General features: G+C 38.6%; 1 protein-coding gene and 1 non-coding gene across 2 annotated transcripts; both read right to left on the bottom strand.

Annotated features, from left to right (window-relative positions):
- Nucleotides 1-1,055: 1,055 nt before the first annotated feature.
- On the bottom strand, nt 1,056-19,069 carry LOC121191391 (immunoglobulin-like and fibronectin type III domain-containing protein 1). The gene is made up of 26 exons (XM_041052529.1): nt 19,027-19,069; nt 17,037-17,096; nt 15,807-15,929; nt 15,496-15,635; nt 15,250-15,349; nt 15,067-15,109; nt 14,757-14,928; nt 13,907-14,108; nt 13,148-13,420; nt 12,569-13,036; nt 11,574-11,678; nt 11,239-11,397; nt 10,440-10,562; nt 10,225-10,335; nt 8,483-8,607; nt 7,437-7,578; nt 6,959-7,252; nt 6,020-6,316; nt 3,412-3,591; nt 3,178-3,306; nt 2,639-2,947; nt 2,303-2,388; nt 1,970-2,162; nt 1,564-1,860; nt 1,142-1,468; nt 1,056-1,060 (listed from the first exon to the last, which is right to left on the bottom strand). The coding sequence occupies exons 1-26, from the start codon at nt 19,067-19,069 to the stop codon at nt 1,056-1,058; spliced, it is 4,506 nt and encodes a 1,501-aa protein (XP_040908463.1).
- trnal-caa lies at nt 13,708-13,780 on the bottom strand. The gene has a single exon. It is a non-coding gene; the product is annotated as a tRNA-Leu (tRNA).
- Nucleotides 19,070-21,339: the final 2,270 nt, after the last annotated feature.

Below are 21,339 nucleotides of genomic sequence, written 5' to 3'. Positions count from 1 at the left end.
AAACTTCTGTTACATCTCTTAATGTTTATGATCCCTGACTGATTCTTTCTTTCTTATACAGTTGTTATCAGTTGTGTGGTGCTGTGTCACTCAGTGTACGCACTGTCTCTTGTTTTATTTTCTCCTTTCTGGTTTGTATTTGTGTATATTCTATTTTGCCAGTTTACATCTGTTCCATTTCGGTTATCTGTTTTTATGCTGCTTGTATAGTGCAACTGAACTAAATGCTCTGAAACTCATCTAGGCATGTTGCCTGATCAGAGCTCTTTTCAGGACTATGTGGGCATGTACTAACTCAATATCTCCTTCAACTTTCTTCTTCTTTTATTGTGCCTGTTAGCACAGGACACTTTACAGCTTCATCATTCGTCATGTGCAATTGCATTATCCTTTTGTTCAATGAAACTGCCCCACACTTGGTCCCAAAAAATGATGTGATGTAAAAGTTCCATTAAGTAAATATGGTTCAAGCAAGCACGAGCTGTAAAGACTGTATGAGAGCATTGCTGCAGTTTGTAATCTGTTGGTATAATGTAGTAAACACAGTAATCAAATTTGCTAAAATAATTAACCTCAGTTAAGTTTTAAACTGGACAGAGATAAACTCTGAACTGTTTAGGAGTTGTCTGGACCAAAAGCAATCACACACTTAATTTATAACACCAAAGAGGGTTCGGTTGGTCATGTCATGTCAATTTATGCCAAGAAAACAAAAAGTTTGCTTTAGAGTGTCTTACAAGAATTTGTAAGTGCTTTGCAGAATTTTTCTACATTGCACTTGGCATTTTTCACAGAAAACATTTTGACATGTCACAGTAGGAAATGCACAGGTGTAAATAATACATTTAATGAGAGCTAATTTTAATCACGACACAAAGTAAATCATTTTCAAACCACGCACGATGGCAATGTTTTATTTGTGAAATAGTTGTATTTTCATTTCAGTAGCAGTCTAATATCTCATTTCTTTCTTTTTGTTATTGGTGCATTACGTCCACACAGCACAACCACTTCAATTCAAACATCCTGTATGAGATATATAAACTTTAGATTCTTCACTCTGTATGAAAGAGAGAAAAATGATTTAACATAATTGGTTATGTTTTTCTTTTTAACCTATTCTGATGTGTCTCTTTCTCACCTCTAACACTGAGGACGGTAGAGCACTCAGCCCGTCCCAGGGCATTCTCTGCAGTGATGGTATAGTCTCCCACGTCTTTGGGGCCAACGCGGAGGATTAACATGGAGCAAACTCCACAGGTGTTGGAGATGTAATAGTTGGTATTAGTGTTCAGACTGATGTGGTTTCGATACCACGTGATACGAGGTTTGGGATTTCCCTTCACTGCACAGCTCATGTAGCATTCATAGCCTTTGGGTGCAGTGTGAAGCTTCAAAGGCACAATAAAAGTTGGAGCACATTGCAAATCACAGTCCTTTCTGGCTGGTACATCTACTACCAACCTCTCTACAAAAGAGAAGACACAGTAAGATTATGTTTTTTGTTTTTCTAAGACGTGAATATATTTGGCCTTTGAGAATGTTTGAGATGTACAAACACACCTTTCTTCTTCTCCATCCCCCAGAGTGGTGACTCTGAGGGTGCAGATATGCCCATGTCATTTTTGGCATAGACCCGGAAATGATATTCCCTCCCCTGCATGATATTGCAGACTGTGAACTTGTTGTTGAAGAGTCTGTCAGCCACTATGGTCCATGCGCGTTTAGTATAGTCCAGTTTGGACACTGTGTAGTGGAGGCGGTCATCACGCTTCTCGTCAGGAGAAGGTTCCCAGATCACGGTCACTGTGCCAGGCACGTTTTCCTCCAGTTCCACCAGTCCAGGAGGCTTTGGATCATCTGTAAACACAATCAGTTTTACTGGCTTCAGATCCATCAACAAAAGTGTTTCAAATTTATGCAGCTAAAGAGAAAAAAATATTTACTCTATATATCATCTAAGTTTTACCTGTGACCCTGACCTCTGTACTGAATGTCTCCTGTCCGACAAGATTTTTCACCAAAACAGAGTAAATGCCAGAATCTGAGCGCTCAGAGGAAGGGATCAGCAGCTGAGATGAGCCATCAGAGTTACTTATCGTAGCTCGCTTCGTCACCGGCACATTGTCCTTCAGCCACTTAATATCTGGTCGTGGGGAGGCCTGGTAAAAAGTATTTTGGTAAAACATTTAGTATTCAGGCCTGAATATTGTATCCTTTGGGTTTCCCTTCTGTTTTCCATGGTTTGCCTCAGAATGCATAAATATCAAAGCAAACCAATATCAAAGTATAAAAATCTCACCTCAAAGTTTACTGTGATCCTGACAGAGTTTCCTGCCCTCACGACCATGAAACTCTTCACCTTGTGGTTTGTGAACTTTGGCCTCACTAAAATAATGAACAAAAACAATAAAAATCGCTTTGGACAATATTAACTATACTATATAGATGATTTCCAAGTGTAATAGGTTAAAATATGTGGTAAAAGAGAAATGATAAGAGTTGTAAGGAATTGTACAAAGACCAAATTGGTTTTGAACAGTTAATTTTAATTCCTAAATTGAGCCATTCTTCAAAATGTCTTTCAACCAGCAGCACACAGTATTGTCTCTTTAATTTCCAAGAAGAGTTAACATACCAGGTGAGGGCATAGCAAGTACATAGTTGGCCAGCTCCTCAGGCGCACTCTCTCCTCCATCATTAGTTGCAATCACTCTCACCCAGTACATGTCCATGGACTTTAGACCTTTCACACTGTAGGAAGTTGTGATGATGGGAGTGCTATTACAGCAGGACCATTCAATGCAATCTGCCTGTCGAATTTCAACAAAATATCCTTTCGCTTCATCCTGGATCCCTGGTTTCTCCTCAGGTTTAGTCCACATCAGGACCAAGTGGCTGTATGAAGTTTCTGTCACCTTCAGGCCTGTAACTTTACCAGGAGGTTCTGGAATAAACATAAGGAATAGCATCACATCAAAAGTCATGCCGAATCCAGAAGTATTTATACAGTGTACAACATATGAAATAGAGTTAGAGTTAAAATCAATACAAATATATAGTTTTGTTAATGTAAATAATTATATTAATAGTACAAGTACATGATTTGTGCACACGTATTTTCTTGAATCTGATATTTATTATTGAATGCAGCATGAAAAACAGTTGAACACTTACTCTTGGGATCCCGTGCAAAAACAAACTCTGAGGGGTTGCTAGATTCACCAGCCCCTGAGAGGTTTATGGCTGTAACTCTGAATTCATATTCCATACCTGCCACAACATCCTTCACTGCATATTTCTTCTCTGGGGATAATTTTAAAGAAAGAGCAACAACAAAAATATCACTATGTAAAAATATACAATCTACAGTGGCGACAGTTTTAACTGAGGTAAAATGAAAATGCAAACCTTTTATTAGTTCATCTTTGGTATTGACAACAGTCCAGAGATTACTCCCCTTCTTGCGTTTCTCCAAAATATATCCCAGGATACGTGAACCTCCTTTGTTACTTGGTGAAGCCCAGGAAAGGTTAATGCAGTCATCGTAGGCGCTGACCACCTTTGGGGCTGCTGGGGGCCCAGGAAACGCTGAAGAATGCAGAAAAAAGACTGCTGGTTAAGGCTGTAGTCAGAGACAATGTACTTTTCTTGTGTACTGTAGTTGGAGACTCCTATTAGGTCTGAAGCAATGCAGTATTATTGAATGAGAGTCTGCCAATAAGGTATCTTAGTATAAGAATTCATTTATATATGGTGCAAACATAAAACATAACAGAAGTTCAACTATAGCTTTAAGGTTTTAAACCACAGAAAGCTGCCCTGTCTCTAATTTCTGTGTTGATTTACTCTGTAAAAATGAGCTTTTAGAAAAGTGCAGTGTTTAAAACTTTCTTTTTCTCATTCTTAATCAATAACAATTTTGATAACTGATTAATTTAACAATCAACTAAAAATGGTGAACAAGTCCAAGAATTTGTAGCTTTTATTTTATATCATTGTAAATTTAATGTTCTTGGGTTTTGGGCTGTTGATCAGACCAAACAAGCAATCTAACGTCGCACAGCAGGGGGCAGCAACTGACGTCGAATCAGCTGAGGATCAAATGGGTCTTTTTCATTCAGCACATTCTGACATGCTACAGAAGGAAAAGCAGAGGTGTAAATATTTATGTGGATATCACTGAATTCGTCTTTTTTGTGTCTTTGCAAATAGGATAAAGATGGAACTGTCTTTTAAACAGTCTTTGCACTCTCCGTGTCAATCTCGTCCAAATTTGACAAGTCTAAATGTAGTGGCTGTTGATCTCCACGTGGTCCTGATGTGGTCTAGATGGGACAAAAAGCAATGAGATCGACAACTTTTTGCGTCTGAAATTATCTTGCAAAGTCTTTTCTGTAAACACTAGCTAGTTAGGTTGTTCAGTCATGAAGGCCACGCCCTAATTGGTTTGAGCCACACCTGTATGCGCGCGCAGGTGCAATGACGCCAGTCTGAAACAAAATGGCGCGCGCGGGGTTTTGGCGTTGCTCGGTCACAACTTGGGAAAGGAATTAAAAATATTTTTCTTTGCTGAACAGAAGACGGATGTTTTTCGACACATTTCGATACGGGATGTCTTCAGAAGTGCGGTAAGTGTTTACAAACAATCTACAACCAGCGTGTGGTTTGACTACAGGTCAGGTTTTCTTAAACGCTGCTGCTAAAAAAACAATTATGCTAGCTATGTAATTACATTACTTACTTAAAGATTAAACCACTGTAAGAATATATAGTTAATAATCCTACTGACTCCATCAGCTGGTGTTGATATTTATCATAATAAAAATGATAATTGATCCCTAATTTTGTAGTTTTATGCAAAAACATTTTAGGGAAATTTTTAGAGGGAAACATGTATTTGAGAAGAGGAGGCCCAAACCTTTGCTACTAAATCTGCAGACACACTGATGTAGGCTTCTCCAACTTTCCAGACAATGCTTCTGTTTTCCAACAGCTTGTGGAGAAAAACTGGATCGTGACCCAGGAGAGGACTTTTTCTCAGACTTAAGGGATGTCTAGGAGGACTTTGAACTGGGGCTAACGTTTCTGTGGAGTCTAATGGGGACACTGAGGGCCTATATGGAACACTAATACAACACACTGATTCCACTGAGGGTGACTGCTGCATGGACTTTTTCAAGCAGACCTTCAAACAGTAAGTCCAAGTCATTCTTTTTTTTGTATTACGCTTGTGGTGTTGTTTTATTTGTGTTTTGTCGGCCGCCGTGCCGTACTAGTTCTTGTGTTTGTTATGTCCATTTAAACTTGTGGCTTTTATGCTGGGTGTTAATGTGCTTTGTGCTTTTTATTTGTTGGCTGCTGTGCCATCACTGTGCATGTTTTGCGAGACTTTCTCAAGACCTTTTGATTGTACCTCAGTTGGCCTGAAGCTTTTGACTTGAATGGTTGTCTAACCAGCACCAGGGGAGGTGGCGTTGGTTGCAGTCTTTGCTGTGTTTTTGGACTGAAATCTGTTTGCTGTTGTTGCAGTGTGACTTGTCATTGGGATGTTCGAAAGCTATCAGAGTTTGGTAAAGTTAGGCTATGCATACAGCCAGTGCCCTGACATTACTGCACATCACTTGAATTGATCAAACAATACAATATATGTAGCTTGCACCACAGTGGCTCAGTGGTTCACTGCAAGATGCTCCTGTTTATGAAACTGCCAGCTTGTGATAATGTGTGTCTCTCCCCTTGCTTTCATTAGTGCTCTGGTTTGAGGCATGCAGTTTAGGTCAGCTGAAAACTTTAAAGTTTTATTTCCCATAGCTATAAATGTTTCTGTAATTTATGGGTGTCTGGCCTGAGAGTGACTTGTGACATGCCTGAGTTTTATTGGCAAAATATATCTAACGTTACTCTTAGTAATGGTATTACATTTCAGTAGTTATAGGTTATCCCCTTTATTCCGTCTTTAGGGTTATATATTAGTCGGTAATACAAACTGACATCATACTGTAACAGTATGGCTCACCCAGTGTGCCAGCTTGCATTTCGTCAGTCTCCAACACTTCACTTGTACCCTCCGCTGTCACTGCTCGTATACGGTAACAGTATTTTCGGCCATGGTCCACATCTGTATCACGGTAGCTGGGCACACCTGGGAGTTCCCCTATTTTCTTCCAGGTGTTTCGTCCCACTTGCTGACGCTCCATTATGTAGTTTGTAACTGGTGAGCCACCATCATCCTTTGGAGGACGCCACCTGAATTCAATACATGTAGCTGAGCTCTCTGTTACTTCTGCAGGACCCAGGGGTGAAGTGGGTTTGTCTGAAACAGCAAAAAAAAAAAAAAAAAAAAGTGATATAACTTCTCATATGTGAGAAAGCAAATACCGCATTTATACTTGGGAAACAGTATTTTCACTCAGAGATAATTGTAGTAAAGTTTGACATTTGTGATTCTGGAAGTGATGGTGAATGTAGTTTGAGCATAATTGCTTTTGTCAAGCTCTGAATTGCATTTCCAAAACACATCTTTAACCTGTCACATTATTATAGACTGGGATTCTGCTTTAAAGCAGAACACACATGCACACAAAAAAAAGATTTTCCAGTTAGTAATGTGGTAGTTGGAGAGCGGCATTTTGAAAATTAATACCTAAATATGTCTGGCACGGACGGGCTCAGTGAAATGTGGCATCCTTTTTACCTGCTAAAGAAAAGACTGGCCTGGTTTTTAACATTTTGTGGATGTGAGCTATGAAGCATTGAAATACATTGATGTTTGCTGTTCTTGAGATCTTAGAACATATTACTACACACAGTACAGTTGGACACAGAGTTAATGATTTCCTTTGAATTGGTTTTGCATTTTTATTGTTGGATTTATGTACAATTTACGTGTGTGTGAGTGGATGTATATATTATTTAAATGTCCTGTTAAGTTCTGCATTGTCCTTCGTTCGCTCACCAAGCACAATTAGCTGTGAAATTGCCTCAGTGAAGCCGTGTTCATTTTTGAGCTTGATCTTGATCTCTCCTGTGTCCTTCCTCTGGCACCTGCTAAGGAGCAAGCGGCTGTGACTTGCAGATTTCTCTGTTCTTGTGTTGCTGTCGCCTTGTAACTCTTCTCCCTCTCTGTACCACTGAATCTTTATGGGTTCGTGGCCGACAAAGTGCAGTTTGAAGATGGCGTTGTGCCCCACTTTAACTGTGACAGGCTCAGTGAAAGCACTGAGGTCTTCAGGATCAAACCTTGGGGGATCTAAAAAAAAAAAAAAAAAAAAAGGAGTGGGGCATTTATGGTCATTTTAATGTTGAGATGGTATTTAGCTGTTGTCTGATTACAGTGCTAACATTTTCTGAACTGTAGCTGTAAATACTTTCATTTTACAGTTATACTGCATAATATTAAATGTCAATATTGTTATCATGATGAATTCTCAAACCTTTGACGTTGATCATCGCCTCTGTTTTACGACCGTCTGCTTCAAAACGGTATTTCCCAGAGTGCTCTTCCGTGCACCTGATTATAATTAATTTATGAATCGCACCATCTCTGGTGATAGTGAAATTGTCATCTGGGGATATCTGATAGGAAAGGGGGAAGACAGATGAAAATAAACATATCAAGCAACAACAATTGCGAGCATGAGAAACACCGCATGCTTCAAAGGCTTTTCTGTCCAGCTGTGTTGTCTGACAGATATTTGAGATAAATCACAAATGAGCACATAAAGAGAGGGATTGGCATTCAATAAAGGTCCCTGGCTGGATTCTAACTGGGGACATTGAGATTACATTGTACATGTCTTAAGGTGCTGTCACAACTAACCTGTTAGGTTCCGTTTGTGTTAGTTGGTGTGAAAAGGAGGGTCTCAAGCCTGATTTCAAGCTTATTCGTGTGCGGTTAGTTTGTGGTGTGAAAGCAAACCAGACCAACAAAAGGACCAATGTGAGAGGAGATATTTGATTGTAGCATAAATATAAAAGCTAAACTACTGTTGAATCCATCTTGTGATGGTAAACTGATATGACGACAATCCCCCAGTCTGTAAGCGATGTATAGCCTCTATTGTACAAGAACATTCTGTAACCATGGTAACACATGTTGTCAGCACGAGTACAGATGTTTTCCCTGATACATCAGAAAGTGAGAAGGAGTTAAACCGCAGGTGTTCTGAGCTTGGGGCTTACTTGGTTCATTTTAGCAGTTTCCTAGAAACAAAGGTAGCAACCACGCAATCACACAAGGACCAGATACAATCAGGACGAGTGAGGCTGTGGTAAAATGCAGCATGATTCACTGTCAGTCACAGGAATTTGGTTTCCCCACATGGGTCCACGCTTATACCTCTTGGTTTGTTTTTGTAGCATGAAACCACACCAGATCTAAAAGGCAATGTACTTTTTTTTTTTTAAATTTCTCCACCCTTTCCTGATGGACACCAACACAGTAGCCAAAGAAATGATGAGTTTGACCCGTACGACTAACCTTTTTGCCGTCTCTGAACCAGGATCCTTCACAGTCCTCACTGCTGAGCTTGCATGTTAATTCAGCCGTCTCATTGATGATAGCATTGACATCAGACAGTCCACAGATGAAGTGGACCACTGGATCTAACAGAAACAGTGAACTGTTAGGCAAAATGGCTGATAAGAACAGAGAACCTGTCCACCCTGATGGGGGGAATAGCTGACATCTGCGCTTAGCATTTTTGTGCAATTTTCTAAAATTGTTAAGAATTCTTAATTTTCTTTTTCTTTTATTTATTTTTTCAGATGGGGTTTTTTACTTGTCTTCAGCTCTTAAAAGTGCTGTGATATATCTTCGAAACACTTCATGTTGATGAAGTGATTGAAGAAATTGTTTCTTCCGTTCCCTTTCAATACTATACAGTGTGTCTGATACAGTATGACTTGAGTCAGCTTGAATCTGTATCTCAGCTGTAGTACTGTAATTCCTTCCATGCGGAAAATCCAGTATAAGACCTGTGGTTTCTTACCAGATGTGTCATGTTTCTGGTGAACCTTCCTTGTGTGCCCTGAGCGCTTGACAGACCCAGTGAAGCTTTTATTTCCATCAGAATCAGTCACTTCGTTTTGACTGGTGTCAAACATTTGAATGTGGTTTAACTCTACATCAGTAATTTTGCCACTGGACTCTGCAGATACACAACACACAATGAAAAGAATAAACACTGTTCAGAAAGTAAGTTTAGATATTACCTAAGAAAAAAAACAAATTTCATATAGTGAAGCAGTCAATCACAAAAACTTGTCCATTTACATCAACGTGAATATTAAAAGAAGTACGTTTTCTACATGTTGTGTCTTACCAGTTACTCTGTCTTCTATCTCTTGACCGTGCTTTATGTATGTTGAATTATTGGCGGATCCACTGAAGTCCTCATTTTCCTCAGAATGTCCTCCTGCATTTGCATCTGCAGTATATCAGTTATAATAAAAATACCTAAGCTCAAAACTCTCAATGAAATTCAAAGCAGAAATGTATTATTCTTTTAAATAATATATTTATTTTGTCCACAGTACCTAGTGGGTCTGACATTTTCTCTGCACACACACCACAATAAGATGAATCAATTTATCAAGAGTGACGCTAGATTATTGTGATCTCTGTCATTTTAATGGTTATATTTAATGTTGTATTAAATGGTTTTGTTTCAGTGTTAAATTTTTAGTTTAGTAGTTCAGATGTTTTTTTTTTCCTTCTCTTCAGCGCTTAAGTGTGCTGTGATATTTTCAAAACACTTCATGCTGATGCCTTTTCTGTATTAATATTTATACCTTCTGGGTATTCTGCTTCAGTGTGTATTGTAATGTTAACAGAAAACTGACTGCTCTCCCTCGCTGGTGAAATGCAGACTTGTCAGGAACACTCATGTCTAATAACAAATCAAAATGACAAAATAATTTGGCTCTTGGAGAACCTCCCTGTTGTGGCAAAGTCACATATCAGCATGGCACACAGAGAAACTTGCAGGGAATGTTGTGAATAAATGAGTATTAAAGCAACATCATGCAACTATTTTACTTTAAAATAACAGCTACAAAATCTTTTACAAAATCTAATAGGGAGAATGATGCCTCTGAGAGCATGTTGTGTGCGTGTTCTGGGACTAGACTCACTGGCCATCTTGAATATACTGTACATATGTGATCAACCCTCCCTGACTCAAGCTCTTTGCTGTCTTTCAGTCGTGACATTGTACTTACCAGTCACTAAATCTTCTATCCATGGGCCTTGCCTTCTACGCCTTGCATGTGTGGCAGGGCCAGTGGCATCCTCAGTCTCGTCACTGCGGTCTTTAGGACATGTGCTTTCACCTTTTACACATATTTAGCAACATTTTTTTCAAAACAGTCATTTTGTTTGGTCGTTAACTCAGACTGCACCTCCATGCAGAAATGCACCACTTGTGGTCTCTTACCATTGGCTGCTTCCTGGGACTGTTGGCTTTGCTTTGTGCAACTTGGATGCTTGACCTGGTCAGTACTGTCCTCATTTCCATCACTGTCACTTGCCTCATTGTCGCTTGCTGGTTTGTTTGGGTCTGTGTTAGAGCCACAGAATTCAGGTGATACTTTACACAGTGGGTTTTCAATATGTTCCAAGCACTGTTGCATTATGGTTTTATATTGTAAATTAAATGTGGCTTAAGTTCTTAACATCATCAAAAAATAAATTAGAAGCATAGCAAAAAGCCTATAGACTAACTTAGTTCTCACCCAACTTAAGACGAGGAACTTGGTGCTTCTCAGAATTGTGTGCAGCTTTGCCAGCTGTTTTCCTATTGCCATGCTATTTCCTTCATTCATTATTAAAACAAACCAAAATTTGTTCCCCAGTGGGGGAAATTTTTCCAGTATTTAAAACTACATTACACTAATGAAAGCACTAATGTTGTTCCAGATGCTCACTCAGCCTATTGCACCTTGAATAATTTTGAGAACCATCCAAGTAAATTTCTTTTTCTAATGTTTACTTACGTTATTTTTTCTGCGTTTACTGTTCTTGGATACAAAATTAAAAATTTCGGTGTAATGTAGAATAATTGTCATTCTATGTTGCACAGAAATGGAAAACTCTCTGCAGCCACAGTTCTTCCGTTCCCTTTCAATACTGTACAGTGTGTCTGATACAGTATGACTTGAGTCAGTTTGAATCCAGCTGTAGTACTGTAATCTCTTCCATACAGAAAATCCAGTATAAGACCTGTGGTTTCTTACCAGATGTGTCATGTTTCTGGTGAACCTTCCTTGTGTGCCCTGAGCGCTTGACAGACCCAGTGAAGCTTTTATTTCCATCAGAATCAGTCACTTCGTTTTGACTGGTGTCAAACATTTGAATGGGGTTTAACTCTACATCAGTAATTTTGCCATTGGACTCTGCAGATACACAACACACAATGAAAAGAATAAACACTGTTCAGAAAGTAAGTATAGATATTACCTAAGAAAAAAAACACATTTCATTTAGTGAAGCAGAGTCAATCACAAAAAATTGTCCGTTTACATTAATGTGAATATTAAAAGCAGTACATTTTCTCCATGTTGTGTCTTACCAGTTACTCTATCTTCTATCTCTTGACCGTGCTTTATGTATGTTGAATTATTGGCGGATCCACTGAAGTCCTCATTTTCCTCAGAATGTCCTCCTGCATTTGCATCTGCAGTATATCAGGTCAAAACTCTCAATGAAATTCAAAGCAGAAATTAATTACTCTTTCAAATAATATATTATGTCCACAGTACCTAGTGGGTCTGACATTTTCTCTGCACACACACCACAACAAGATGAATCAGTTTATCAAGAGTGATGCTAGATTATTGTGATCTCTGTCATTTTAATGGTTATATTTAATGTTTTTAATGTTTAATATTTTAGATTTCAGCCATTAAATGTGTCCCAACTAACAATAATAGAAACAATAAATGGATTTACACCTTTTCTTTTTTCGCTGGTTTTCTCTGGAAAACCAAAAAGTAATCCAAAACTAAATTAGGTGGATTACTTTTAAACTGTTTAATTATCGATAATTAGTGAATCCTAATCATTAAGATGACAGAAACCAGTGACGAGTTGACCCAAGCCTGATCATGGTCTCTACATTGTTCTCACTCGGTTGCATACATATAGAAAACGCATATAAATGCAAAATCTATATAAAAATAACTAATCTTCTGAGTTTTTATTTTTATCAGTATGCATATTTATCTTCTGTTAATATATCAGTGTGAACTGTAGTGTTGTTCCTGGCTACATCTCCTTTGATGTTAAATAAGCAGTGTACACAGAAAGCCGAGTAAGTGGCCCTGTAAAACCTGACAGTAAAATAAAGTGCTCTTTTCAGTCTGTGATATGTGACCCAAGTGCTAAAGGGCGGAACACTTTATAGCTCACATCCAGTGAAGGTAAAGGTAAGGTAAGGTTTTGAAACTATAGTTATGTAGCAGCAGGTCTGCATGTTTTTATCATGGAGAAAATTTTTAACCAACACTGACGACACACTGAAGCGCTGATGGTGGAAATGCATTGTTAGGCACAGATTGACTTTACCTGTTACCTTGTCAAAATCCACTTGACCAGGTTTGATGTGTTTCTTGTTCTTGGAGTCGTCGGCTATCACTGGCGCTCCTGCTTTTGTTACGCACCCTGAAACATCTAATTTAGATACTTTGCCATCTCCTCTTGAGTTTTTAATCTTTGCATTCTCTCTGCTCCCTGTTGGCTCAGACAGGACACTGGCTTTTGCCGCATCAGGCTTGTCCTTTACGTCTCCAGCTTTTTTCCCCAGTTCAGTGACTGCAGTTATTTCACCATGTCTTCCACCAGTTGTTAATGTCTCTTCTCCTTTGAGTTGCCCTGCTTCGTGCTTTGCTTTTACAGCAGCTAAAATCTTTTCCATCTCCTCTCGGTTTTTTATTTGTTGCTCTTTGGCCACTTTTTCGAGTTCAGTCCATGCTCCTCCAGCTAAGGTAGTTTTACGAAGTTTCTTCTTGCCAGCAGATGCAAGATCACCCTCGGCTTACAGGTTATGAAATACAACATGCATGACACGTGAATCACATTTATTTGTGAAATGTATAATCATGGAAATCATTAGGGTAACATTCTCACACATTAACAAACTGTTACCTGCGACAACCAGCCAGGCGCTGCAGGATGTAATGCCAGCCACAGCTGAATAGATGCCTTTGTCCTGCTGCTTGCAGTCCCTGATCAGCAGCCTGTGGATCAGTTTATGGTCTGACACGGTTATGCTATATTTTTCTCCGTCCTCGAGAATGCTGCCCTTTGCCATCCATGTGATCTTGGGTAGTGGGTGAGTCAGGACACACTCAAAGAGGGCGTCCTCTCTCTCTTGTGCTTTAATCTCCTGAATTTTGACGACAAAGTCCACATTCGAAACTGGAAAAAAAAGAAAAATAAATAAACCATGCAAAAGAATATTAAATATTAGGGGCGTACATTTTAGTCAGAATCACTTTGGACAAGATAAATCTACACAAAATCATTAAAAATTGAAAACCAGCCATAAGTTACACTTTCTTTCCACTCTTTTGCTAAATGTCATGGCATCATCTGCCGCTTATCTGGGTCCAGGCCCAGGTTGCGGAGGCGACTGCCGCCCAGTCCACAATGCACCAAAGTCCTATGGCACCTACCACAGGTGGTGAGCCCATGGGAGGTGGAGCCGTCCGGAGTGGGACTCAAACCCACGACCCTGAGAGATTGAGTCTCATGCTCTACCAACTGAGCTAACCGGGCGGCCTGCTAAATGTGCTTTTTAAACATCTTTCCAATTTGAAATTTACCTTTAAAGGACCTGTTAAAATGGGTGTTGTCAGAGATTGGATAACCAATCAACCAAACAGTTTCTTTCACTGAACCTACATTTAAACTCTGCAGGAAGGAGGTTGCCCTCCTCTGCGTCCGTCTGGTTAATTCCTGTGTCGAGCAGGTTGACCTTCTCGTCATTCAGCTGATTCAGCCCTGTGTCCTTTTGCATCAGGCCCTTCATACTGTAATCCATCTTGTCAGCACTCTGAAGAGTGTGTTTCTCTGTTGTCTCCTCATCATAGGGAATCACGCCATCCTTCAAGGTACAGAGAAGAGTTACAGACAAAATCAAAATTTCATGATTATTGAAAAAATATTAAAATACTGTGTATTGCACGTGTTTAAAATGTCAAACAGTAACTGATTAAAAAAAACAAAAACAAAAAATATTCTCTATTGTAATGTATTGTAGTGATTCAACACTTTAAATCTGTAAGTAAATCAATTTTATACATAAAATTAGATCTTACTCTGTCTCGTTGTGCATCTTTAAGCTCAATTTGCAGCTCTAATGAAGCACAGATGTCTTATGTAACGTAATTGTACCTGTTTGCTGATACTGACAAGAGATGGAAACAGCCGATGGGAGTCAGAGGGACCTGATCGGTGATTGAGATGGAATTAATGACGTGAAATGAGCAGTAAAAAGTGATGATAATTGCTCATGAATAAATATTTTAAATGAAGTTCACTTAGTTTTAAATGATGATCTACGTTTGAGTTATCAAGCTGTCATCACAACACACAATAGTATGCTAGGTTTGATGAATATTCGGAATGAACATGACTTTGATCAGTGCCAGCTGTCTTCAGTGAAATGACAAATCGATTTTGGAATAGCTTGTTAAGAATTATATTGATGATTTAGCTGGAGAGGGTGTACTTAGTGTGAGAGTGTTCATACTTTACACTTATTTTGCATCCTCTCCTTCTTCTTCTCTTCTAGTTTCTTGAGAATCAAATGCAGGTCTACGACACCAAACTCAGTACAGATGCGCTCATAGTCATTCCTGTCGGCGTTCAGCATCGCATCCCAGAACCTTTCATCACTTTCCCCATCTGCTCTCTCTACCTTACTAGAGATATCAGACAAATATTAAAATAAATTCTTATTGTTTATGGCCAACGAGGATCAATGATAAAATACACATGCAAAAAGAAATGTCTCATTAGGTATTTTAATGTCATACAATCGTAATGTCTGTTTTTCTTACCTTTTCCTCAGCAGTTTTCTGAAATCTGATGGATTTGTTGAAGCTGAAAACAGCAAATTCAGTTCAGGTTTCTATACATATCTGTATCTTCACATCGGTATGAAGAACTATAACTGCCTCACATGCACATTTGAAACAAATACTCAGTCCAGTTTACAAATTTATGGCACAAGCAGGCCTTACCATCAGTCACACTTAATGTTGCCGTGCAGACAGCTTTACCATATTCATTCACAGCATAACATTTGTATGTATCGGTTTCAGCCTCAGACACTTTGCGAATCTAGAAATACAAATAATAAATGCACAAATTGAATTCATACAACAGAACATATGTACTAATACATTAAGATGTTTTACAGTGCTGTTAAAAACTAAAAGTATGAGCATTAAGTACTCACAGGGGCTTTACTCCAATTAGTCACTCACCTCTAATATGTACTCCCCAGTTGATTCATCATATTTACTCTGAAATTTGTCCTTGTCTGTAATATTTCCTTTAGTTCTTCTCCATGTCACCTCTGGCTTAGGATCCCCCTTCACCACGGCCTTAAAAACAGCCAGTTTTCCTGTGGGATATGTGGAAATATTGTTTCTTTATTTTCACAGAACATAATTGAAAAAGTGCAATGAAATAAAAATTTTACATTTCCTTAATTCAAGTCATTTATTTTCGTGCAAGGTGTCATTTGCATAAATACATAGATTTTAGTGTTCTGTGATAGTAAGATGAAACCCACCTTCCTGGATGGTAACTGGAACTGGTTTACACTGGAAATCTGGGGTGCTTTTTCCCTCTGGCACATTTACCACATATTGCGTGATCATCACTCCAGGAGTCTTAGATCTTTTGCGGATGACAGCTGAACAGAGCCAGCAAAAATAATAATACAAAGTAATATATTAGATAATTATGAGCAGCGTACTTTTTAACTTGAAATTGAAAACAAATCAAAACAGAACAAAAAACAATTCAGTGCAGTGTGGAAGGCTGCTCTTTCTAGAATTAAACAGATTTCTTTTTTGCCACCAGCAGATGTCAGGAATGTCAAACATATTCCCAGTGATGCTTTGTGTGTGTTGACAGAAACATTTGCCTTTTCTTTGCTGCACACAAACATCAGTTACACTGGGGTAAAAATGGAAAAATAACTATATACATAGGAGCCTAGTATATTCCTGTTGTTTATGAGTTAAGGTAAAAGTTACTTCAACCAAGGACAGCTGCATGTTTGCCATTGTTGCTGGGTTTAAGTGTTAGCAGTTGTTCCCAAGTTGTACTAGCTGTGCCAGCTGATTACTCATTAAGATCAGTTAGTATAATCGTGTTATAGAGTCAGAACGGCCCTACCTCTCAGAGATGGTTTTATGGTAAAACCTAAAGTTTGCTTTGTGGTTTTTCCAGCCTCACAGCTTTATGTGTGAACAGTGGAATTCAGTGCCTGTATCAGCTAAAATGAACTGAAATAATGAGGCAGAAGTTGCTCTGGACCTCATATGTACAGTACATGCTATGCAGAAGAAGAAGTGATGAACAATAAAATAATTCAATGTAGTATTTCTCATCCTTTTAATCATACAACCTCTTACTACATACACATAATGTAAGAGCGATTTCACATCAGCATCTTGTTATCAGGCGTTTGACACGCAGTGAAGACCAACATTAATCTAGGGATTAATTATTATGACACGGACAGAAATAGGAGAACAGCCACGGAGTAGATGTGTAACTGAGGGCGACTGATTTGACAAGGTAGTAAAGATAATTCAGGTTAGCAGCACAAAGACAGGACAGGTCACAAGCAGACACAGTGTTCAATAATACCTAATGTATTATTCAATATTTATTCCATTATTCATAATAGTGGACATAGCTCAGCATGGTGTTCATACAATACAGTCGTGCATGGATAACTCAGAAATGTTTTGTTTGTCTACCAGAGAAGAAAACAGCTTTGTAATATCACCTGACTTGCTGCCAGACACCTCATTAAAATGTTGAATATATCGATGAACGAGGGAGAAACCTAGGCGAAAAGAAATTACACTAGATCAGGTAGGAGTACACGAGTCAATGCTGTGCTCTGGCTGTAGGACATTAAGTGGCATATATTCTGTATATACAATACGTGTCCAACTGGAGCTACTTGTTATTAGTAGTATGCAGGTTATGTCCTGCAGGCATTTCCTCATATTTACGGAAATGTTGATGGTTATCCAAGCCAGGCAAAGCATTTATTCCTTCTACTTTTATGCGTATTTGATATATATATATTGAGAGAGAGAGAGAGAGAGAGAGAGAGAGAGAGAGAGAGAGAGAGAGAGAAAGCCATAGAAGTAATTGAGTGAGAGACTGAAATATACAGTGGGTGGAGAGGCTGAAAGTGAAGACCCAGTCAGGCATAATGTGGAAAAGGAAAGCTCATAGAAGCCTGAATAAACTGAAGCACTGAGAGGGTCACAGTAAAGGGCAGCAGGCAGGCAACCTTAATCCAGGGATGTCTTCTTCTCATCCTCAGTTTATCACTGAAGACTGTGAGAGAAGACCAGTCAACTGGCTGCTAAAGTACCTGTCAGTTGGGCAGACGCATACTTGCATAGTTTCTTAATTTTAGTTTGGAGTTTCTGGCCACCTGGCAAGTCTAAGTCCAATATTTGCTCTCTTTTAGCTTTGTTTCTTGGTCCATTTTATGGCTCTTTTAATCTCCACGATGTTCACCAGCTTATTGCTAACTGTGCCTGTCTTTTGGTGCTGAGGAGGTAATGTACAGTAGTTCCTTATTTTATTTTATTTTTTTATTGTTCTCTGAAAACAGTGGCCTAACTGTGGCCAAAAAAAAAACAAAACATACTGAGCAACATAATGAGAGCAGTTAGAGGGAACCAAAACAGTGAAGTCGCAGGCCAGGCAGCTAAACAATAATTTGAAACTGACTATAAAGCTCTGCAAAGCTTAGGGGAGCTGGAGACAATTGTCTGTAGGTTCATCACCAGGGATTCCTTACACATTGTCGCATTGTTTTCACAATTGAAGCATTTTTACTGGAAAGTGTTGTTCTCATATTGGTAGGAGAAACATAGTTTTAAACTTTGTTTCTGTGCAGGGTATTTATTATTGTAGTCAGGCATTCATTGGGTATTAACAATAATTCAAAACAGCAGAACTTTTCATTTTATAGACTTTAATTTTCCAGTTCAAAGAAGGTTTATATTTCTCCAGTTTTTATATGAAGTAGTGTTTTGAAACCTGAGCATTGCTCAGTGATCTGATACAATAAAACACTTAATTTTTCAAAGTGCGTTAAAGCCGCTGTCTTGATATACTAGCCTGTCAATGTGTACAACATGGAGTGCTGTTCTACCCTCCAAATTGTTTGTTGACTCCAGAAATATGTTCTGTTTTGGCAGGATTAGTGGCAGTTCATTTTCTACCACTTTTGGTGATGAATTAAGTTTCACACGGTTTACTGTAACACCACCAAATGGTCTTATAAAGCAGTGTTGTCAGGTTTGTCTTTTTTGTTCAAAAGAGTCATTTTTAAGATTATTTTCATGACTAATAATTGCATTCATGGCAGGACTTTTTTTTTGCAAAACAATATACAGCAGAGCCAAGACTATACTGTTTTTGGATTACAGTGAAGGCGTGTAACTCATTATTACTTTTTTTGATATTTATGATTAAACCACTGAATTTATGAATCTTGATAACATGTGACATCTACCCAATAGGAACAGTTTAAACAAATATAAAAAAAACAAAGAAAGAGGAAAAAAAGCTTGTTTATTTAAAATCACTGAGCCTTAACATTCAGAATATGTCAAGTTTAATCTCTGCTGTGGCACTATTTTGTTTAGATTAGATGGACACCAGGCAACTAAATTATTTTGTAAAAATTGAATAGCAATAAGTTGAAAAAGAAAGAAAAAGAGGAGGGAGGAATGGCAGTACTGTACTTTGTCTCACACTGGGACCTGTGTTCTTTTCCCTTTTCCACATTTTGGCAAGAGTTACTGGTCAAAAGGGCGACCTGCAAAGACAATGTGAACACAACCATTAGTACCAATGGTAAAACCTGACATCAGTGTTTCTTTGTAATATAAAATCTTATCTTTAGGGATTTATCTTCTTCTTGGTTTGCAGTGTTTTTGCACAAAAGGCAACTGCTCACATTTTCCAGATCATAGAAAATAGTATTACAGCACAATCTGAAGTATTATATAATACAGTACTTTACTGTGCTTCATACAAAGCTAGCAGTTAAATAAAAAACAAACATCATAGTCTTTCAGCACTGCAAAGCCTCATTCAGGCAGCCACTTGCCAAGATATCCAGTCATTTTTTTGACAGCTCCTTGAGGCTGGTGAACCTATATTCTGTATATTCTCATTTTACAGGTACTACTTGCACAGGAATAGACAGAATCTAGTGTTAAGCATATGAATGAAACAGTCATAGACAGCATATGTGTATATTGAGCTGTGTATGTTGCCTTCGGTTTTTAATGTGTGTCTACGACAAATACCTTGTAAACCAAAATCTTACATAAGATTCAAATATTGCCACATTGTCGACCGGCAGATTTGACTAAATGGTTGTGTTGTAGGTTGCATTACTTGCATAAAACTGCCAGGTCTAATGTATCTATCTACCCATGCTTACAAGTGGAGCACGATGAAAAGGTCAAGCTATTACATGCTTTTACATGGACTCTGTGTGGGATACAGAGAATTGTTGATTCAACCAGTTTCTGCAGTTCAGAGCTTAAGAGAAAAGCTTTATTGAAATCGTTTTATTTCTTCTCTGAAGTTAGTGTTGGATGCCTTTTACTTTTTGTGTTACATAACAAGTATTAAGTAAAGGCATTTTTAAGGAAAGATTATTGGTATCATGTTCAGGACGGATCTCAGGCGTACATGCATTAAGACTGTGGTCATTGGGAGGCCAAGTCATACTGAGTGCAAGATAAACATTGATGGTACACAGCTCTCAAGCTATAGTTAGCTGTGATCCTGTAATAACTTCATCATTGGCTATTTGATAGACAAAGCCTAACTTCAGACCATTGCTGCTCTGAGATCTCTATTCTCAGAAGTCAGATGCTGTCAGTACACTGATCTATTACATGTACAGAAATTACATAAAAAAGGATAGTTCATCTTAATTCATCTGTTCATATTCAAAGTAATAATACTACTACTATTCATTAAGAAATCAGCATGTGTTTTACCATATGTTGAGAATAGAAGGTAGATAAAGGACAGAGGACCATCGTTTATATATCACCATGCCTACAGTACAGAACAAAGAGTGAAAATCAACTATTTGATCTGGTCTTCCAGATTCCTCCAAGAGCACCTGGTAAACTCCCCAGTTGTTCCTCTATAATTTCATAAACTGTAATCCACCTGGATATCATGAAAAAGTGAGGTCTGACCCACGGACAGGATGTACCCTTGGTCGCACAGACAAAAACAAATAGAGAGGAAGAGGGGTTTACCTGTCTACAGCTCTGTCCTCACTCCCACTGAGACTCTGAAACTGGTTTATAGATGTGGTGTAAACTTGCTGCCTCCTGGGTTTTACTGGATATTAAATCCTTTGGGAAAACACGTTTGCTTTTGCTGCCTGCAAGCTTGTGCCTAGACAGTGACTGTCAAGGCGAGGATTCTTCCGTTCAGGCAGATGGATGCTCAAAGCGGGTGGGTTATTATTAAGAGGGAGTGGGGTGGGAGGAGGTGGTGGTGGTGGTGGGGGTGATGAATATAGCCAGAGGGGGAGAGGGAAGGGCTACCAATGACAAGTTAGTGGTGAAGTTTATGTCTCACTGCAGTAATTACTGATGACAGCGTACTCATCTTTCACAGAACAGTTTCTGACGTGAAAGTGATTGGTGAGTTTATTTTGTTTGTGTGGTGTCCGATTCTTAGATACCACATCACAGATATCATTCACGTATTACTGTCAGAGGAAAGAATAAGGGAGCAGTGTGTGGAGTAGCACATTCAGTTCCAGTTAAGCTGAGTGTTAATTCCTGGAAATGCTTGCAAATGGCTTTTTATTTTAAAAGATACAGATTAGACTTTGAGCTGTCACCCTAGGCTGTGGTTTCAAACATAAAGTATTAATAGCTGCTCAAACTATGGTAATTTAATTGTGACCTTGGGTGGTGGCTAACAGGTAATAGGCATTGCTATTAATCTGGACTGTGACGCTAATTAAAGAATGTGGCTGGAAATCGTACTCTCCTTTGAACTTCAGGATGGTC

The sequence above is a fragment of the Toxotes jaculatrix genome, chromosome 2, assembly GCF_017976425.1.
Source record: "Toxotes jaculatrix isolate fToxJac2 chromosome 2, fToxJac2.pri, whole genome shotgun sequence".
In the NCBI taxonomy this organism is placed as follows: Eukaryota; Metazoa; Chordata; class Actinopteri; family Toxotidae; genus Toxotes; species Toxotes jaculatrix.
Note: the sequence above shows the minus strand (reverse complement) of the source record. Positions and strands in the feature narration are given on the sequence as shown.

Bases quoted from the DNA above. Each gene is read 5' to 3' on its own strand.
- LOC121191391 (XM_041052529.1), bottom strand. From the start codon at position 19,069: ATGTGGAAAAGGGAAAAGAACACAGGTCCCAGTGTGAGACAAA. The intron at 13,421-13,906 runs GTAGGTTCAGTG...TTTTTTTTCCAG, and splicing joins CCTTCCTGCAGAGTTTAAAT to TTTCGAATGTGGACTTTGTC. The intron at 3,592-6,019 runs GTGAGCCATACT...TGCATTCTTCAG, and splicing joins AATGCAAGCTGGCACACTGG to CGTTTCCTGGGCCCCCAGCA.